The sequence below is a fragment of the Arabidopsis lyrata genome (genome assembly GCF_000004255.2).
Source record: "Arabidopsis lyrata subsp. lyrata unplaced genomic scaffold ARALYscaffold_2, whole genome shotgun sequence".
NCBI lineage: Eukaryota > Viridiplantae > Streptophyta > Magnoliopsida > Brassicales > Brassicaceae > Arabidopsis > Arabidopsis lyrata.
In genome coordinates, this window is record NW_003302554.1 from 11,545,076 (window position 1) to 11,565,227 (window position 20,152).

General features: G+C 30.5%; 3 protein-coding genes across 3 annotated transcripts; 2 read left to right on the plus strand and 1 right to left on the minus strand.

Annotated features, from left to right (window-relative positions):
* Positions 1-4,253: 4,253 nt before the first annotated feature.
* On the plus strand, positions 4,254-5,676 carry LOC110224281 (probable WRKY transcription factor 67). Its single transcript, XM_021010264.1, has 3 exons — positions 4,254-4,625; positions 4,804-4,941; positions 5,098-5,676. Exons 1-3 carry the CDS (start codon positions 4,381-4,383, stop codon positions 5,483-5,485), a joined length of 771 nt encoding a protein of 256 aa, XP_020865923.1. The 5' UTR covers positions 4,254-4,380; the 3' UTR covers positions 5,486-5,676.
* Positions 5,677-14,299: 8,623 nt separating this feature from the next.
* Positions 14,300-15,581, plus strand: LOC110224180 (probable WRKY transcription factor 63). Its single transcript, XM_021009975.1, has 3 exons — positions 14,300-14,563; positions 14,650-14,772; positions 14,926-15,581. The coding sequence occupies exons 1-3, from the start codon at positions 14,319-14,321 to the stop codon at positions 15,305-15,307; spliced, it is 750 nt and encodes a 249-aa protein (XP_020865634.1). The 5' UTR covers positions 14,300-14,318; the 3' UTR covers positions 15,308-15,581.
* Positions 15,582-16,786: 1,205 nt separating this feature from the next.
* Positions 16,787-19,233, minus strand: LOC110224185 (E3 ubiquitin-protein ligase SINA-like 1). The gene is given in 4 exon segments (XM_021009994.1): positions 16,787-17,967; positions 17,970-17,999; positions 18,611-18,922; positions 19,012-19,233. Coding segments are annotated over 4 exon segments (1,143 nt in total). The 5' UTR covers positions 19,216-19,233; the 3' UTR covers positions 16,787-17,370.
* Between the last annotated feature and the right edge of the window lie 919 nt (positions 19,234-20,152).

The window sequence follows — 20,152 nt, forward strand, 5'->3', positions numbered from 1 at the left end:
GATGACAACCCATATGATGTCTTCTTTGAAGCCCATTCCGCAGCTTCTTTGATGATTAACCACGCAATAGTCTAAGTGGTTACCACACGACTGATGGCCTTCCACGACTATTAGCAACCTTAGGAGATCTTCGAGAATATCCATAAAAGGAATAAACTTGCTCCTCAAGTTTATCCTTTCCATATGTTGATTCAGAGAATATTTAGTGAATCTGCAAACCAACAACCACACCAAGAACACGGCACGTCAGCTACTCGCTTCGTGAGTACGCCGCAGACTCCTGATACAGACTCATGTGTCTTCAACATCAACGGAGTAGCAATCTGTTTGCGAAGCCCCAACCTTCCTTTGACAACCACGAACACGAACATCTGAGGCCACCAACTAGTTGAGCCCGACAGCGACTGAATGTCTTCCCCCCCTGAAGTTGGAAGTGTGTAAATGAAGAACACCTAACTTGCTGAAACACCAACCATCAAAACCTTGCAGCGGAAACAACGGTCTGAGCTAAACAGCTCTTACAACCAAACATATCAGGAGAAAATCATCAACCAGAAAAATCTGAGACTTGACACAAAGAAAAAAACGAACAAGCCCATGCTAAACCAAAACCCTAAAACACCATGATCTACCCCCGTAAACCCAAATCTAAAAAAAAACACTCTCCCAAAACAAAATCCTAATCTTAACCAAACCCTTTCTCCCACCACCGAAGATCTCACCAACTGAATTATTGAAACATCAAAAACGAAACCCGACAAAGACCAAAACGACTAACAACAAAAAAAAAACACCAACGTTCCTCTTTTGTTTTTATTTTTCATCTTAGCAGAAGCAAAACAAAAACCCTAGAAATTGTAACTTAGAGCTCTGATACCATGTCAGAATTACACAAGACGATACTAGAAATATTATGTTATTCTGTTATTGTGTTAAACGGCTACATATACATATACTAGATAAGGCCCGCCTAAATAGGCGGGTGTAAGATATAAATGTAAATTTTTAACGATAGTATTTGAATTTTGAAATACAGTTTAACTATCTATTTCATCATATTGAACTTGATTATAATTCTACACACTTTATCTTAAGTGATAACAATTTTATATCAAAATACTATTTATCTCAGATAAAATCTATATCTTAGTTAATATTAAAAATAATTAGCAATTAACAAAATATAATTAATAAAAAACATAAATCCACAAAAATATTTGAAAAACAAACATTGTTTAAAATATATTTTTATATATGACGTAATCTCGTAAGTTAATTTTACCTCATGCAAACTAATTTTAAATGAGTTAAAATTAAGTAATAAAAATATACTAACTTCTCATTAAGTAATTGAAAAGTCAATCGTATAAGATTTTTTTCACAAAAATTGTGTTTTCACTTGTGACTACATACGTTGAAATTCTTAGAATAAAACATAAGTATAAGCTTGAGGTAACACATCAAAGGATGCAAGCCCCTCCATCATACGATAGCGTTAAAATTCTTAGAATAAAACATAAGTATTCAAAAATTTATTCTCATAAGCTCATTAATTTGTTTTAGTTTTTTTAATAATTAAATTTAACGAATGAAAACACTATATTACAATGATACATACAATTTTATCTAATTAAATTAATGTTAAATAAATCATATGATTATTTTAAACTTCAATGGCCTTTTTAATTAGTTATTATCCACACTAAATGTTTTTTTTAAAAAATTAATATATACTAAATTTAATTGACCAATAACACATGTAAAAACGAATTTGTTAATTTTCCTTTTGGTTAAGAAAAATATTTTTTTTTAGATATAGACATATAAATTAGTATATATAAATTTGTTTCTTTTTTTAGTTTTTCTATTTCTTTAAAGGAAAAAAAAAAGTTAACTCTTTTCTAACAAATATCAACATCTGATCAATAGACTTGACACGTGGCACAATCCTATGAGTTACTAACTTTGAAAACTATATTTTATATAATAAGATATAGGATTTAGAATATATTAACCTTAATCACATATTAAATCTAATAAAACCCGCATCAAAAGCCCGATCCGATTCTAGTCCAAGGCCTAAAATCAAAAGTCTGATCCAATCCTATTAAAAGAAAACCTTTGGTCATCGTATCTCTAAGTCTAAGCGGCTCCACCTATCTGATTATTCTGATGAATTATGGTAAACAATAAAAGCATCGAATTTAGTTAGTTGAAAACATTAAAAAAACAAAAAAAAAAAAACTAACCAGGAATAAACGATTGCATAGACATACACGTCCACGACGCGAGTCGAAAAAAGACAATGCAAAAAATCAATAAATAAGCATTAATTAAAATATATGAAACAAAAAATCATTAACTAGACATAAGATATTGGCTATATGGCTATATTCTATAACGACTTAACGAGTGAGACACGGCACATATACAGTACACACACACACTCATATTGCCTTGATGAAAAAAATAAAAAAATAATTGCCTATAACGAGTGACGGATAAGTCAAATTTGTCACACTTTTCATTTGGCTAATTTTATTGATTGTAATGTTTTTTCCTTTCATTTAGCAAATTATTTCGTCAGTACCAAAGAAAAGGAACATCAAATGACGTAATGTCGACAAGGAACTAAACATGTCTGTCTTTTAACCAAAAAAAGAAGAAGAAGTAATGCTGCATTTTCTAATATATCTTACACCAATATTCAACAGATTATAGTTTTTAATTGAATTTATCATTTAGGAATTAAGTAATTAGTAGATGATACTTTTCTTGAATCTGCATTTACATACCAATTTTTAAGAACGGAATAACAAAACGGTATATGTTCGTGAGCAAAAAATAACAGTTTTTTCTTCATTAACTCCACCTATTTGCTGGATTATGATAAACAATGAAATCATCGAACATAAAACAAATAATGAAACACTTTAGTTGGTTGAAAATTAAACATAAAAGAAAAACTAAAATAGGACAAAACTTTACACACAACGATTGCATATTATATAGACATCACTGCACGACACGAGACGAAAAAAACAATGCAAAAATCAATCAATACATATCATTAATAAAATATAAATATATTAGTATATTCTCTAACGAGTGAGACACGGCACATATATACAACACGACCAGTCACATTACGCTTTTCATTTGGCTATTTTTATATTTTATTCTATCCACTTTTAACGAGTGTCGATAAGTCAATATTTGGTCACGCTTTTCATTTGGCTATTTTTATTGATTCTAATATGTTTTTTTTTCCTTTCTTTTAGCAAATTATTTCGTTAGCACTTAAGGAAAGGAAGATCAAATGACTTAATGTCGACAAGGACTTAAACAACATGTCAATGTGGAAGATCAAATGACTTAATGTCGACAAGGACTTAAACAACATGTCGATGTCTTTTATAATATTTTTCTATATTATACACACATTTTGGATTAAACTATTAAATTATTTTAGAAGCTACAAAATGATATATACAGACATTAATAATGTTGTTATAATAATTCTAATGAAAATTTAGAAACTAAATAAAAAAAAAAGCATTTTAGAAAAAAAAAACATATAGTAATTTTAATATATTTATTATAAAATACCTTTTTATAATTTTTGTTAAGTACTTTCTTCCATTAGTGAGTGTCGAGATACAAAACCTTCTTTGTTTTATTATTCTGGAAGTTTTCCTATGTTTCATCCTGTTTTTTTTTTTTTAATTTTTTTGATGAATATTATTTGTAAAACGGATTAATCATAGTAAAATTATGGAGAACTGCATTTTCGTCTAAAGAAAAAATCGTGTATAAAGTACAAAATAGTGTTTTAGTCCCCAAAATCTTCTGTACAAAAACAACAATACGTACACGTTCATTTCACATTTTTAAAATAAAAATCGTAAGAGAATTCAATGATACCTCATATATTTATTAAACTATTTCTTTAAGATCTTCTAAGATGTATATATGACTAGATAAACCTTGGATGAAATACTCATATGAATCTATGCATATTGAGTATTGACATCAAGTATAGTGTGTAGATTAAAAATTGATGTACACATCACTAAAAGCTCGTTTAAAAATATGTATATTTTTCGACAAGTATGTGATTATTATATGGTGTTCAAGAATAAGTCCGTCGTGTGTTCTTTGTGGACTTGTGAAATATCAATAATTATATCGGCGAGGATTGATGGGGCCAAGTCGGCCAGTTTCAATTCTCTCTCCACCGAAAAATTGTGGTTTCCACATAATAAAAGTAATAAACGTAAGACCGAAAATCTAATGTGAACAAGAATTTTTGTCTTATAAAAGACATAACTAGACTGAAGCACAAATTATAGTTCAAACCAAACACCTCAAACACAAGAAATGGTTTCCAACATTGATCACAAGGCTATGGAAGCACTCCTCCGTGGACAAGGATGCGCTAACAGCCTCAAGATTCTCCTCGAAAACGGCGAAATAAGCTCAGTTTCAACAGAACCACTCATCAACACCATTCTCGATTCTTTCTCGCTTGTTCTGTCTTTTGTGGATTCTCCTAATCCTCCACTATACCATGAGTCTTCTTCTCGAAACATGGCAAGACCTACGCCCCGGAGATCATCTAAGGAGTACGTTACCAACAAAAATCTAAACTCAAGTTGCATATGTTCTATGAAAAGTTTCAAGATTTTTTAATTCAAATTCAAGTGAAGTAGCACATAATTCTATATCTTACTTTATCATATCTTCTATAACTTAATTTTGAGTTTAGATGCAAGTGTCTTCTATATTTTCGATAATTTCTATAGTGCAACATCGCAGAAAACTTTGTGGAGCACAAGGTTTAGTGAATTACAGAGATGATTCCCCGATTCCGTGTCCCAATGATGGCTTTGCCTGGAGGAAATATGGACAAAAAACCATCAAAACCTCACCGCACCAAAGGTTAGTCAATTAGGTTAACTAGAAAAACAGAGCAAATGCTCTGTTCTTACAAAAACGAAAGTGAATTCTCTTCTTTGTTCTATGAAGGACATGTAAATAGAGTAGCGGTTATTTCTTTATTTTAAACGGCGATAGATAAAAGTGCTATATTTACAGGTGTTACTATCGGTGTACCTATGCAAAAGACCAAAAATGCAATGCTACAAAGCGGGTGCAGAAGATCAAAGACAACCCTCCAGTGTACAGAACCACGTATATGGGAAAACATGTGTGTACTGCTTCTGTAGGTCATGATGATACACACAGTTCCAAAATGATCCAGTTCGACCAAGTTGTTTCTGAATTGGTTATGCCTCAGCTCACAACGATTGACCACCAAGTAATTACCATGGAGGACAAAGTCACACACTATATCATGAACCAAGAATGTGATATCGATATTAATGATTATTTGGTGGGTTATGACCAATTTTGGGCGAATGAATTTCCCCCATTTCCATCAGACGACACAATGTTTTTTGACAACATTCCTGCTTTTGATTAGAACCCTATCTAGGTTTGAACAACATATCTATCAAGCTTTTTATGTTTTCATGGTGGAGATTGTTTGTTCCTTCACTTCTTTTCAGGTTCATGTTTTGTAATTTAGATTCATATGCTTTAAATTTACAGTGTCTTTTTGTGTAAAGAAGTTTCATCTATCATGTACTTTTGCGTTTATTCAGAAAATAAAGAAAGGAAAAAGTAATATCTATATAACTTTTGAGAGTGCCCTTAATTGTTGATTCATAAAACGAGTGGATTAATATATAACAAATGATTCGTTTATCACTAATACTTCAATGTTTTGGGTTAAAAAGAATTAAATTTTCATGAGGAAAGTAAAGCATTTTTAATTTGATTTCTGCCTATCATGCGATTACTAGTGCAGTATATTCGGTAAAATTATTTTGTAACATCATCACTTCTGTGGACAATTCCGATTGCTTGAACAATAGCTGGAAGAACTTTATCTATGCCATTATGACCAGTTTATTCAACCAAGTGATTAATCTTGCTAAATTATCAAAAAATGGAAACTTGTCTTACATCAATACATGTCGTCGAAGGGACTATACATCGCACATGGAGTAAGCGTATCACACTATTGGAGCTAGAAGTGGATTGAGAGTTAGTAGTTGGATTTTTCGACAAATGGATTAGTGATTCTCACCCTATCGTTTCGGGTACGTCTGTACCATGCTTTTTTATCTAGGTAATAGATAGTCCGAATTTTTCATGTTTTTAGAGAGACTAACCGTTTTACCGACGGGTTAGCAAACTATGTTTTTACTTTGCTTTTAGGCTTTCATTTGCTGGAGTCAGCGCCAACTGTTGTGGTGATCACAATTTTAATGACTGAGGAACGACGTTTCCAAGACATACCTGATTGTAATTTTATTTTTCATTTATGAATAAATTACGGGTGTCTTCCTGTCCTCACAAAAACAAAAAATACATGTCGTCGAAGAGATGAAGAAAGAGACGAAAATAGTACCAAAATCTATCATTTTTCGGCCGAGAATCTCTTAATTATAAGAAAAAACAATCGATCATTTTTTTATGTCATTATCTTATTTATACTCTCTCTCCATTTTAGTAAGTTTCAAATATTTTAGTTTTTTTGTTTGTTTCACTAATATTTACTAGTATGTTTTAAATATTTAGTGTAAAGTAATGTTGTATTTCCTAATTTATCTACACCACTAATATTCAACAAAATAGAAATTTAGTTTAAATTTATTATTTTGGAATGAAGTGAGGTGGCGATACTTTTCTCGAATTGGCCTTTACACACCAACGACCAACCTCAAGAACAGAATAACAAAACGGATGTTCGTGAGCAAAACTTAACTTTTTTCTTCCTTTTTAGCACTTATATTAACTGTTTAATCTTTGAACAGAGTGTGTTTACAAAAATGATATATTTTAAATTCAGTTAATATATACAAGTTAATTTGTAGATTTTACCAACAAGAAAAAATAAAAAATAATAATTTGTAGCTATAATTCTTTTCTTATAAATGTTTGACATTGTTTTCATCTCTCTCAACTCTGTTCTTATTCATTCAAACCGATAAGAAAAATATCGTCGTGTTTATTATTCACACCGCCATTGTTTATTCATCGGAAAAGATAACTTTCACGATACAAATAAGGATCTAAAACATTTTTTTGATCTTTACAAATAGATTTACAAAGTATAGATGCAGATCTAAGGATATTTGTGGAGATAAGTCAAGATTTAGAAAAGTAAAATATAATGCCAAAACAAAAAAATTTAGAGTGAAAAGGAAGAAGACGATGGAGCATAGCCTATGCATGAATTCAATCGAAACATGCTTTTTCCTGAGAAAAAAAATTGAATTTCATCAAAAATTCTCAATTAGTTAATGAATTAATATGTTTCTATAAATTTAGATAGATGTTCATATACTTTCATAGAGTCATATATCGAACTATAAATGCTACATTTTTTAATAGATATCTACGCGATTAGTTTAGTGGTTTAAATTCAAATTAAAATTTAATAACTGTCACTTTGTTCTATATGTTGCCGCGTGAAAGTCAATTCAACTGTTAAACATTTATAAAATGTCAGATATTTCTATCCTCTCCCACGAGTATGACGAAAACTATGGCTGATAATCTTGTAATTATTCGCAACTTGAAGGCCTATTCCAACATTTATTGTTATGTTGTCTATGATACTTGATACTCATGTTATTTTCTTAATTATATGCCCCAATATGTCTCTGAGCAAATTCACTCTTTTCTTTTTTCTTATCTATTTCCCTTGCTCTTGGCCCAACTGTCCTGTCGTCACAACATGAACAAAAAAAACAACATAAAGACATTTATGGTAGGGAAAAAAAATGAATTTTTAGAAGAGCCAAAACTTTTTTTTTTGTGCAACAGAATGAGCCGAAACTAAATACCGAAAGTGAGTGATTATATCAAATGTAGGGCCTAAGCGCTCTTGGGGACACCACCAAGCTTGTGTGTTCTGTGGAGAATTGGATGAAACAAGAGATCATTTGTTTTTTGCTTGTCCTTTCTCTTTCTCGATTTGGTCTAGTATTGCGAGGAAGCTTCTTCGTCATCACCTAGATCCGGGCTGGGAAGAGACACTGACTGCGATTGTGGGTCTTCAAGGGGACAGTAACAGAGACATCCTTATCCGGCTTTGCTTTCAAGTGACAGTCTACACAATTTGGCGAGAACGCAATGCCCGTATTCATGGAACCAGATTCTTGACAGTTGAGCAAATAGTTCGAAGCTTGGAGAAACTTATTCGCAATCGGATCTCCTCGCTGGACTACTCTACAAATCCGAAGATCTGCCTCCTAATGCAACGCTGGTTCATGGTCCGTCTGTAGCCGGCCTCCTCGTGGCTCTGTTTTTTTTTTTTTCTATTTTTGCCCTGTTTTAAAGTTCCAATTGTTTTCATGTTCTGATTTTTGTACATACATTCCTATAGTTGCAGATTAATAAATTACACATTTCAACAACAAAAAAAATGTAGGGCCTAAGTGGGAAACGATGTGAGGAAAAAGAGAATTGTAGGACAACATATATGTGAAGCTTTTGCAGTTCATGATGATATACATATGGTTCTGAAATGATGCAATTCAAACGAGTTGTGTCCGAATTGGTTACGCCTCAACTTGCAACAATTGACCAACAAGCAATTACCATTGAGGACAAAACCACAAACCATATCATGAACCAAAAATGTGATATTAATGAATTTTTGGTGGATGATGACCAATTTTGGCCATTTTCATCCAAAGACCCGATGTTTTTTAACAACATTGCTACTTTTGATTAGAACCTTTTCCAGGTTCAAACAATAAATCTATCAAGCCTTTTAAGTTCTCATGGTGGAGAGTGATTGATTCTGCATTTCTTTCGGTTTTGTAAAATGTACTCCCTCTGTTTTTGAAAAGTTGTCGTTTTAACTGTATTTGGACAAATTAAGAAAAGGTATACAATGACTATATTAACCTCATAAAAATGACAAGTAATTATTTACAAATAATTTGTGTTCAATAAAATGAGGGTAATTTGGGTAGTTATTGGCATAAATTACATTATTACCTTAAAACGACAACTAATTTAAAACAAAAAAAAGCTCTAAAACGACAACTATTCGAAAACGGAGGAGTATCACCTTTTTTTTGTGTAAGAGGAAGTTTTCACCAGTTATGTATTTCAAAAGAAAAAAAAAAGTATCCATACAAGAAATGGAAAAGACGATAACACAACAGAGAAAATGGTAGAGAAAGACAATAATACAACGAACTGATAAAAATAACGTTTGTGATAATATTCTAATTAATTAGTATAATGCACATGGAAATGACCTTTTGGAACAACCTAACAAGGTTAAAATATTGTAATAAAAAAACATATGTGCTGATATGATATTCATCATGACAAATAATTGATAAAATGCTATTGTGTTTTATCTTAAGAAGTTTATTGGCATCATAAAAAAACTTCCCATCATAAATGACTTCTCAATATTTCATGAATAAGTTATTAAAGGGGTTTGAAAATCCTATACTATTATTTGGGAAGTACATTTTATAAGATACCCTTAACTAACCTTCTCTTTTGTAAGAATTTACTTAAGAATGTCATTAGAAATAAAATTTTATAGAGTAAATTAATTCAACTCATTAAGGATAAACAAGTCAAATACTATTTTATGCAATTTAATTATAAAAACGAAAATCTATTATTAATTTTTTTAAAAAGAATGACCAATCAAAATGAACATATAAGATTTGATATCTAACTTATCACATTAATTTGTTATTAATCATTATACTTCACCTCTCATCTTTATATTATTCTATTTCTATAAAATAAATAAATTATTATATCATCTACATAATTAAAAAAAAAAGTAAAAAATTTTCGCATATACAAAGATTTGAATTTTTAAAAACGAATATAAATTGTTCAATGTATGAAAGAACAAATTTAACGGGTCAAAAATTCATATTTGAGTAATATATTTCTTTTTTTAATATCATCAATACTTAATAGATCAAAAAGTTAAGAAATATAAATACTCTAATTTGATTTTTTGAAAAAAAATATTTATAATAGACGGCGGTTAAATATAATGTATTATATGATGAAATGAGTTATGATCCTTATAACTATTTGAATATTTATATTTAATTTCATATATATATATATATTTAAATTCATAATTTTACATACTATGATAAAAGTTTTTAAATATTTTAATTTGGAACATTTAAAAAAAGTTTAATTTTATATATTAAAGAATATCATAAATATTTAATAGATTAAAAAGATAAAAAAAAATATGAATACTAATTTGATTTTCTAAAAAGATATGTTTAATATATTTATAGTAGGCGGCGGGTTAAAAGTAATGTATTATATGATAGAAAGTTATGATCCTTATAATAGACGACATTTTAAGATTTTATGATGAGATGAGTTAAATAAGGTTTGACACTTCTAAATATTTGAAAATTTAATTCTGCAAGCAATTTTGGAAATAATGAATAATAGATTGTGCCACAATATTTTCATAAGGATTGTAAAATGAAAATATAGACTCCACACACGGATCGAATTTGGTATTATTATATACCAAATATATGTTCATAACATATTCGATTATGTGAATAATTGGTAAATTCCGTAATTAGCTCAAAAAAATCTCTATTTCAACAACCAATGAATTAGAATTTGAAAAAATAATTTCCTAAATTAATTCAAAATAATAGCTAACTTTTTTAACTAATTCAAAATAATCTACGTTTTAGATGCGATTCATTTATGATATTTTGATTTTTGATCTAACTAACTTATATGCACTCTCATTTTGTGGTTGTTAACATAAATTAACTCATTCTTCAAACAATATTATTTTTTTGAAAATAATATAAATTTCCGTTTTCATATCTTTAAAAAATATATCCATAATTGAGGATTACAGAAAAATAAAAATATATTCATTCTAATATAATATATATGGACTGACATAAAAAATTAATATTTTTTTACTTATTATTATAATATATCACGATTTTATTCTATAACTATATAATATATAAATTTTGTAATAAATGAAATTCAATCCGTATTGTAGTACGGGTGATGATCTAGTATATATTATGGAACAAGCGCATGACCAAGATTGAAGAAAGACTATGCATAAACCAAATAAATATAAAAATTAAAATTAAACTTAAAAATCAATCATTTTGTTGCCAATATTAGTAGCATTTTTCCATTTTCTTCAAAAATTTCGATTTCGTTCCTACATCTATCTTCCTCACTACTAAAAAAATCATTTGGTCAATAGTTTTCAGTTTTCACAAAGAAAGCTATGTAAGACCACATATATATCATAAGCAAGAACTATTTCCGTTTTTGGATTTTGATAGAAGAAAACGTTAATTTTTAAAAATCAAAAGCCAAGATTTGAATATACCAAAATTTCTCATAATGTTTCTTGAGGATTCTTGTAAGCGTCACTGAATTTGAGTGTGTTTTATTTTTTCAAATTTAATTAACTACTACATAGTTTTGGTTTAAATTTAATTAATCCATAAATTTTGTGAAAAATCATTTTATGTAATAATGTTACTATTTTATCAAAACTTGAAGTAAAGAGTATATATACAGTATAAAGTTTTAGCACTAACAAGTGTTTTAAGATTTTAAATGAGATCGTATTCATTTTATTAATTAAGAACTTTTATTTAATTTGTAAATAATCCAAACTACATATATATATATGATGATGATGCTATCACGACAAATTAGTCAAAAATGGAGTGCGTATCTTTTCCATATTCTTATGATTAGTTAATTATGAGAATGACCGTCACGGACAGTGACTTTACAATCTCTCTTTTTCGTTAGCAAGAAAGAACAAAAATCAAATGACGTAATGACATCTGACAACATAATTCGGTGAAACAAAAATTGCGGATACCAAAAGTCGGTAACGAGAAATAGATTGGTTTTATTCTGTTTTACACATTTCTACCATTTTGATATTTTCGGAAAATTAGTTTTTCCATACCTCATAATTACATTATGTTATATTTATATCTAAATTATATCGTTATGTTAAAATACATTTTGAATAATAAAATATTTAAATTTTATAAATATTTTATATTTTGTGCAAAACTATGCAAATACTCTAAGATATAGGATACAAAATACTCTAAGATATACAAATATTTTGGGTATTTGAGTACCCATCCAGATAATATTTTCTAATCGGTTATCCCTCCAAGTGTCGGGTATAACTGGGTACAAATATGTTGGATATTCGGATATCCGTTAGGAAAAATCTCGGTAATCGAATACCTGTTTGGATATCGGATAATATTCGGATCCAAACTAATACTTACAAGTAGACATGTACAAGACCCAATAGAATAATTTGGGTAATCTGACGATCCAATAAGATAATTTGGCTATATCCATAACCGATTTGAACTGATTATTGTGGGTCAGTTCCGGTTCAGTTTTTCAGATTCGGTTTTTCGCCCATACATATTTTTCACTCGAGAGAACGAAGAATATAGAACCATAAAACGACGTCAGATGCATTCTAGTAATACATTATGACATTGTTTTAGCTTATGATTCCAAGTGTTCGTTTTAATCCGAAACATGAAGTATATGTACGGAATTTTTAATTTTTAATTATATACACTATGTTTTATCAGTTTAATAATTATAGTTTGAGATATCATACGTACGTAATATATATGAAAAATTAGATCTGCATAAAAACTTTAGCATATCATAAAATCTAAAATTTTAACAGAGAATTTTGTTGAAAGTAATGGATCGTACAATCCATAACACTTGCTTCGTCTGTAGGTATTAGTCAAGTTTTCAAGATTCTTTCTAGTTTTAGTTTCGAAACCCGTTTTCTCGATAGTTACTCTACTCTCGAACCGAGTTTGTTCACCCCAGATAATTGATATCGCTATAAAACATCTTAATGCCTTTTTTTTTGTCATCCGTAATTTATTTCTTTCTTTTTGTAATTATTACTAGAAAAGGTATATAATTAAAAAAATTTAGTTAAAAACATCTATCATTTGTGATCTTAACAAAAAAAAAATCATTCGTGGTGGACTTGTTAAACTATGATTCAAGTCATTTTTCACCTTTTTCGGTGGTTTCGTCATCCTTTCTCTCGAGTGAATCAAAGACCATATGATGGGAAAACAAGAATGTGATAGGAAAACAAGAATATGATAGGAAAACAAGAGTGTCTTTCTCTCTATTTCTCTTGCGTAATGTTACGTAAGAAGAATATTAAACATTTTTCATGGATTATTGATTTGATTGTAAATGACAAATTTTGGCCACTTTTGATTGGCTCTGACAATAAAGTCAATAATAGGTTGCGCATCTTTCACCGGACCTACACAAAAGGACCACTAGCCATCTAATTAATCTGTGATTAGTTTAATTATGAAAAATCATGGCTCTTTTAGAGACATATCCCGAAAATAATAACATTGGTTATGGAGTGATTATGTGACATTGTCAACATGATCTAAAATTTATGATTTAATTTGTTTAATTAACTGTTTAATTTGTTTTAATTCTACTGAATTGCTGAATTTGATGGATAACAATATTAACTAAATAATTTTCTTTTTGTCAAAAGTCGTAGTTAAATAAACATGTATGAAAGAATTAGTTAGACTTGAAATAATTAATTAGACTTGTATCAAACAGAATTATCATTAAATGCAGGATTATCCTCTCTTTTTTTTTTTTTTCTGACTAACGTAGGATTATCGATTCGTGTTATCTTCATATGTTAGGGATAATTTGGTTTCTACATATTAAGATAATTCTAGTTTTTATACTTTGACACTAGACCCTCTCATCTCTCTACGTGTCTTTGTCTTTTTCTTTCTCTTATCTCTTTCCCTTGATCTAGGCAGCTTGGCCCATGTCAAATCAAGACATTAAAAAAATAACATAAAACATTTATGGAAGAAATTTAAAAAAATGGATTTATATTAGAATGAACAGCTTTCAATTAAAAAATTATGAATACCGAAAGTGAAAGATTATATTATATGTATGACCTAAGTGGGAAAGGATCCGGAGAAAAAAAGAGAATTGTTGAATAAGTTTAAGATTGAATTTGGTGATTTAAAAACCTTTAAGAGCTAGAGAACTTTCAATAATTTAATTTTCCACATTATAATCTTAAAAAAAATTGGTGTCCACTAGAGAAAAAATTTCAATATATAGTGAGAAGTAAACAAGATTTTTCAACCTAAAACCAGAAAATGTTTTCCAACATCGATCATAAAGCTGTGGCTGCACTCCTTCATGGCCAAGGATGCGCTAACATCCTCAAGACGGTTCTCCACAACCGCGAAATAAGCTCGGTGTCAACAGAACCGCTCATCAACACCATTCTTGATTCTTTCTCACTAGCTCTATCTTTTGTGAACTCTCCTAATCCTCAACCAGACCATCAGTCTTTTTCTCAAAACATGGCAAGTCTTATGCCCCGGAGATCATCTAAGAGGTAAGTTACCATTTACCAACAAAACGATAAACACTCATTGCATATGTTATATACAAAGTTCATGAGTTTCTATTACAACATCACAGGAAGATTTGCGGAATAAAAGGTTTAGAGAATTACAGAGATGATTTCCAAACTCCGCGCCTTGACGATGGCTTCTCCTGGAGGAAATATGGACAAAAAACCATCAAAACCTCTCGGCACCAAAGGTTAGTTAATTTGGTTAGTTAGAAAGACAGAGCAAATGGCATGCCCATTAAAAAACAGATTCTCTGTTTTATGAAAGACATGTAAATAAAAGTAGCTCTGTGTGTGTGTGTTTCTTTTCTACATAGCGACAAATTAAAGTGTGATATTTACAGGTCTTACTATCGGTGTGCCTATGCAAAAGACCAAAACTGCAATGCTACAAAGCGGCTGCAGATGATCCAAGACAGTCCTCCAGTATACAGAACGACTTATCTGGGACAACATACATGTAAAGCTTTTACAGTTCAGGCTGATATATACAGTCCTGAAATGATACAATTTGACAAAGTTGTGTCCGAATCGGTTACGCCTCAACTGGCAACAATTGACCAACAAGCAATTGTCATTGAGGACAAAGCCACAGATCATACCAAGAACCAAGAATGTCATATCAGCGACTTTTTAGTTGATTATGACGAACTTTGGCTGAATGAGATTCCCCCATTTTCATCGGGAGACCTTTCATTTGACAACAACATTGTTGCTTTTAATTAGAACCCTTTCCAGTTTTAAACAATAAAGCTATCAAGCTTTTTATGTAATTATGGTGGAGATTGATTGTTTCTTCACTTCTTTTCAAGCTCATGTTTTGTAATTTAGATTCATATGCGTCTACCTTCTTTTGCTTTAAATGTCTCTTTTTTTTGGTGTAAAAGGAATTTTTGTTAATTATGTATTTTTTGCGGTTTTTTAAAAATAAAAGAAAAGATTTAATTGGTGACACTAGTTTGAAGAATTGTTGAGGAAATGTTGTGGAATTTTAGTCACATCACTTGGTTACATAATATTTTAAAACTTGTAATGTTTTTATCATTATTAAGTTTTTTATAAAATTATAAATACTTTAATATTATAAATCAAAATTTCAGAAAACATTTTTTATCAGTTTGCATGATAATTATATATCAAGAATCACTTAAATTTTCTTACGAAATAAAAGACATAAATATTGATGAAATTGGTTAGGTTCGTGAAAACAACTATCAAGTGAACAATCCTATTTTTATGATATTTCCTAGTAGAAGGTATTAGTATAAATTTATTAACTAAAGAATATAAATAATTTGGGTTATTAAAAAAAGTAAAATATTAATATTAATTTTAAAATTTTAAGGTGTTATATCATAATTTTGTTTGATAAAACTATTTTAATATATTAACTTAAGATTCTACCAAAATTTAATTTTTATGAGTTAAATTTTTTTTTTTCTGAATTACGTTCTTATCTTAATAAGATTATTTTTATTTGTTTAATTCATTAATATTGTTGACAAAAAATGTTTTCAGTGAAGTATTTTCATAATTTTATATATTTAATTAATTTCAAAAAGTCAGCCAGATTCAGTGGTTACAATTTAAATTCTAAATTATTCAGTTAGATTCGAGAGAAAATACAAATAAAATCAGCAAATCAGCCAGATTCAACAGTTACCATTTATACGTAATATCTACAAAGAAAAATTAGTTAAAAGTATTTATACAATTTTGACTGCCCTTGATTGGCCATATTAATTTTATTGCAATAGATCCTGCCTTTTTCATTTTTCTTATTTTTCCCATGCACGAGAAATTGGAATTTTATCTTTTCTCTTTTAAAATTTATCAGTTAGATCTGCATAAAAAATTCATTTTCCTACCTTTTTCGGTGGTTTGGTCATCTTTTGTCCTCGAGTGAAAGACCATGCTGGGAAAAGAAGAATATAACATACAATGTGACGTACGAAGAATATGACGTAAAAGAAGCAAATTAAACATGTATTTTTATTTTCTTTAGTCAACATGAAACATGTGTGTAAATCTCATACTTTATTTGAAAGAACACAAAAAAACATGAAGAAGATTTATTTATTGTTGTTGACGTTTTCTACCTATCACTAAAATTTGGGCATTTTGGTTGATTATGACCAACTTTGGCTGTGTGAGTTTCACCCAGTTTCATCGGGAGATCCAAGTTTTTGACAACATTGCGGCTTTTGATAAGAACCCTTTCCAAATTCAAACAATAAAAGCTATCAAGCTTTTTATACTCTCATGGTGGAGATTGTTTGTTTCCTCACATCTTTTCAGGTTAATCTTTTATAATTTATGTGTCTTTTTTGTTTTGTTTTATAATAAAGACAAGAAGAAGTGACATGTCTATTGAAGATTCATGATGCTATAGAACAGCAAATATTTGACAATCTAAAAACATTATGCAGAGATGGAAAAGACAACAACACAGCTGAGAAAGTGCTTATAAACTTTGGAGAAATCAAATTGAACAGAGCAAAATACCAACAGAGTATTATCTTCTTGGATCATTTTCGACATCAACGAGTTTTTCATAGACTAGCGAAAACGATATCACCAAATGTGAATTGCATCAGAGAAAGTTAGAAGAATCAAACCTAGTTCTTCAAAAGCACTATAACCTTAATTCCAGAACAACCTCACAATGTGGAACATAACTATGGCAAATAGAACAACAACAAAAAGAGAAACTGAGAACTTCTGCAGGTGAGTGATAATGCATACAAACAAAACGACCAACATCAGAAATGATATGATAATTCCTCCTCTTAGTCTTCATCTTCTTCTTCATCTTCTTCATCAGCTTCATATTCTTCTTCAGCATCATCTTCTTCCTCTTCTTCTTCTTCTTCTTCTAGGCTGCGGATACAAAGACGCATACACTTCACGACACCACCCGCCCAAGTCAAGAAATAGTCAGGAACAAACATGAAGTCCTTCTCTGGAGTTTGGAAGCTCACTTTCTGAATCCTATTCATCTCCGACGATCTAAACGTCAAAGTGTCACCTGCCGTCGAGTAGGATAGCTTATAGGATAACTTTCCAACTCCTGGAGCAGAAGGTGCTATACAATTCACAGTAAAAAACAATCCGTATGGTTCCTTGAAACACTGAAGCACAACCAATGGACCATCTGTATATTTCTGAAAGACCGAAAACTTCGACTCGACGTTCATGCATGCATGAATGGAATCGCCATACCTGAAACATTCTCCCGTGACCTTGTGCTTAGTAGCGTAGTGACTGTAGAGATCCTTGTACACGCCGCTGTATTTGCAGTTTGGTGAAGGACAATAGCACAGAGAAAAACCGCATTCCTTCTCATGGACTAACTCTTTGCCATAAAAGAATGTCTCGGTGCAGCCATGTTTAGCGTTTGGGCATGGGACAATGACTGCTTTGACAACTTTCTCCATTATTCTACATCGGTAGTTACCAATGGGAAAAGTGCATAAAGGGCATTTGTACCTCATTTCAATACAGCAAGAAGAGCAAGCTATATGTCCATTGTCACACTGATAAGCAAAGCACACAGAGTTAGTTACTCGAATTACAAGTCAATGAAACTAGAACCAAATAAAAATCTGAAACTGGTAATTCATATGTTATCTAGGAAGGAACAATGATCCATAATGTTTCTTTAAGCAATATATTCACAGCACTCGTTTGGTATTCGATCAAACCGAAAAAGCGGTGATAGGTACACTAGTAAATCACATTTCAGTGACTGTAATGAAATCAACATGCATTTCTAGCTAATCAAAGTTATCCAAAAAGATCAACAAAAGCTAGGTGTCCTCTTACACATACTTCATTTTGAAATTTTGAATCACCCAATTACTATAATGAAATTAGCATCTATACAACATGAATTTCTAGTTAATCACAACCTAAGTCTCACGCATGTGCTACTAAATGAAATCTTCCTAAAAGTCTCACAATCATTTTCAAAATTTTAAATCATCATGCGATTATAAGGAGAAGAATGGTGAAGTAAGAAGATAAGACCTGAAAGATAGAACTCGTGAGTGCGTTAGAGCAAACAGGACAATCGAGAAGATGTAGATCGAACAGCGTTCCCGATCTTGCCTCCGATTTCACCACATCTCCAGTCCTCGTTCCTCCACCATTCTCGCCTTCTTCTTCTTCTTCATCATCATCGGTGCAGCCATGTTTAGTGTTTGGACATGGGACAATGACTGCTTCCACAACTTTCTCCATTATCAGGCATCGAAACTCACCAATGGGCAAAGTGCAAGCAGGGCATTTGTTCCTCAGATTAGTACAACAAGAAGAACAAGCTATATGTCCATTGTCACACTGAGATTAAAAACTACAAAGTTAGTTAATGATTCTTCCTATAAATCATTAACCTGAAGAGGACGCGATTTCTAAGTAAAAACAAGAACCTGAAAGATAGGACTCGTGAGTGCGTGACAGCAAACAGGACAATCGAGGAGATCTAGCTCGAACAACGTTCCAGATTGTGCCACCACATCTCCTACACCATTCTCGCCTTCTTCTTCAACAATGGAGGGAACTTGTTGCCTCTTTCGGCGGCTACACGACGCTTCTCCAGCGAGGGCTTGCTCGGCGTTGGTGCCTTTCACCATGGCTATCGGAAAATTTTCGAAGGTGTTAAGTCTGGAATCCGAAGAGTCTCGCTTGGCAATGTAAATAAAGGAAAAGGTGTGTAAACCCTAGTTACCTTTTCTTATTTTCCCGCTGAAACGTTTCCAGAGTTTGGACATTAAATTATATTTTAACGATTGATTTTTCTTATATGATAATAGTGATACTCCTTCTAATCAAAAAAGATTGATTTTTTAACGATTTTTACAAAAATTAAAAAAATAATAAATTAAGTTTTATACTTTCTCTCCAATTAATTATTGTTGTGTTATGAGTCAAGTGTTAGGAGTACGAGTATCTATTTCCAGTAGTTGTAATTACACCACATATTAAATGTTTACTTTGACGTCTTTTCAAATTTCCTCTACATGGAGTACAAACTTACGTTTACCTCCTCATTGTAAATGCCTATAATTAATTATGAACTCATTGTAAAGGTAAAAGCATTTATTGATTAATTGGTTTTGAAAAATATATATTAAATATAATACAAAAATCAATTTTTTTGATACAAAATTAAAACTTTAAAAAATCAAACATTTTGATACAAAGAGAGTAATTTTCTTCATTTTAGTAAAGAAAGTTCTATCGACCAAAAAAAGAGAAGTTCCTATGTTTTATTTGCAAATTTTTATGTATTATTCGATCTAAATGGTATTACAGAGAACAAAAATTCCACTCAAATTTCAATAAATTTAGCAATTTTGTCAAATACTATTTGTTACTTGTAAATATCAAATTCCCCGAAATATGTTAGATTTAACAACTCTTCCAACATCAATTCATATAGAACTCCAAAATTATCTAAAACTATAGCATGGGTAAATTGTATATTTAAATTTGATTTTCTTAAGATTAATACATTTTGATGTATAATCACTCAGACAATCTCATTTTGTTGAGTTTGATTTATTTTGG

Excerpts from the sequence above, each read along its gene's own strand:
- LOC110224281 (XM_021010264.1), top strand. The coding sequence starts at position 4,381 with ATGGTTTCCAACATTGATCACAAGGCTATGGAAGCACTCCTCCGTGGA. Across the intron at positions 4,626-4,803 it reads CCCCGGAGATCATCTAAGGA|AGTGCAACATCGCAGAAAAC; the intron begins GTACGTTACCAA and ends GATAATTTCTAT. Across the intron at positions 4,942-5,097 it reads AAAACCTCACCGCACCAAAG|GTGTTACTATCGGTGTACCT; the intron begins GTTAGTCAATTA and ends CTATATTTACAG.
- LOC110224180 (XM_021009975.1), top strand. The coding sequence starts at position 14,319 with ATGTTTTCCAACATCGATCATAAAGCTGTGGCTGCACTCCTTCATGGC. Across the intron at positions 14,564-14,649 it reads CCCCGGAGATCATCTAAGAG|GAAGATTTGCGGAATAAAAG; the intron begins GTAAGTTACCAT and ends ACAACATCACAG. Across the intron at positions 14,773-14,925 it reads AAAACCTCTCGGCACCAAAG|GTCTTACTATCGGTGTGCCT; the intron begins GTTAGTTAATTT and ends TGATATTTACAG.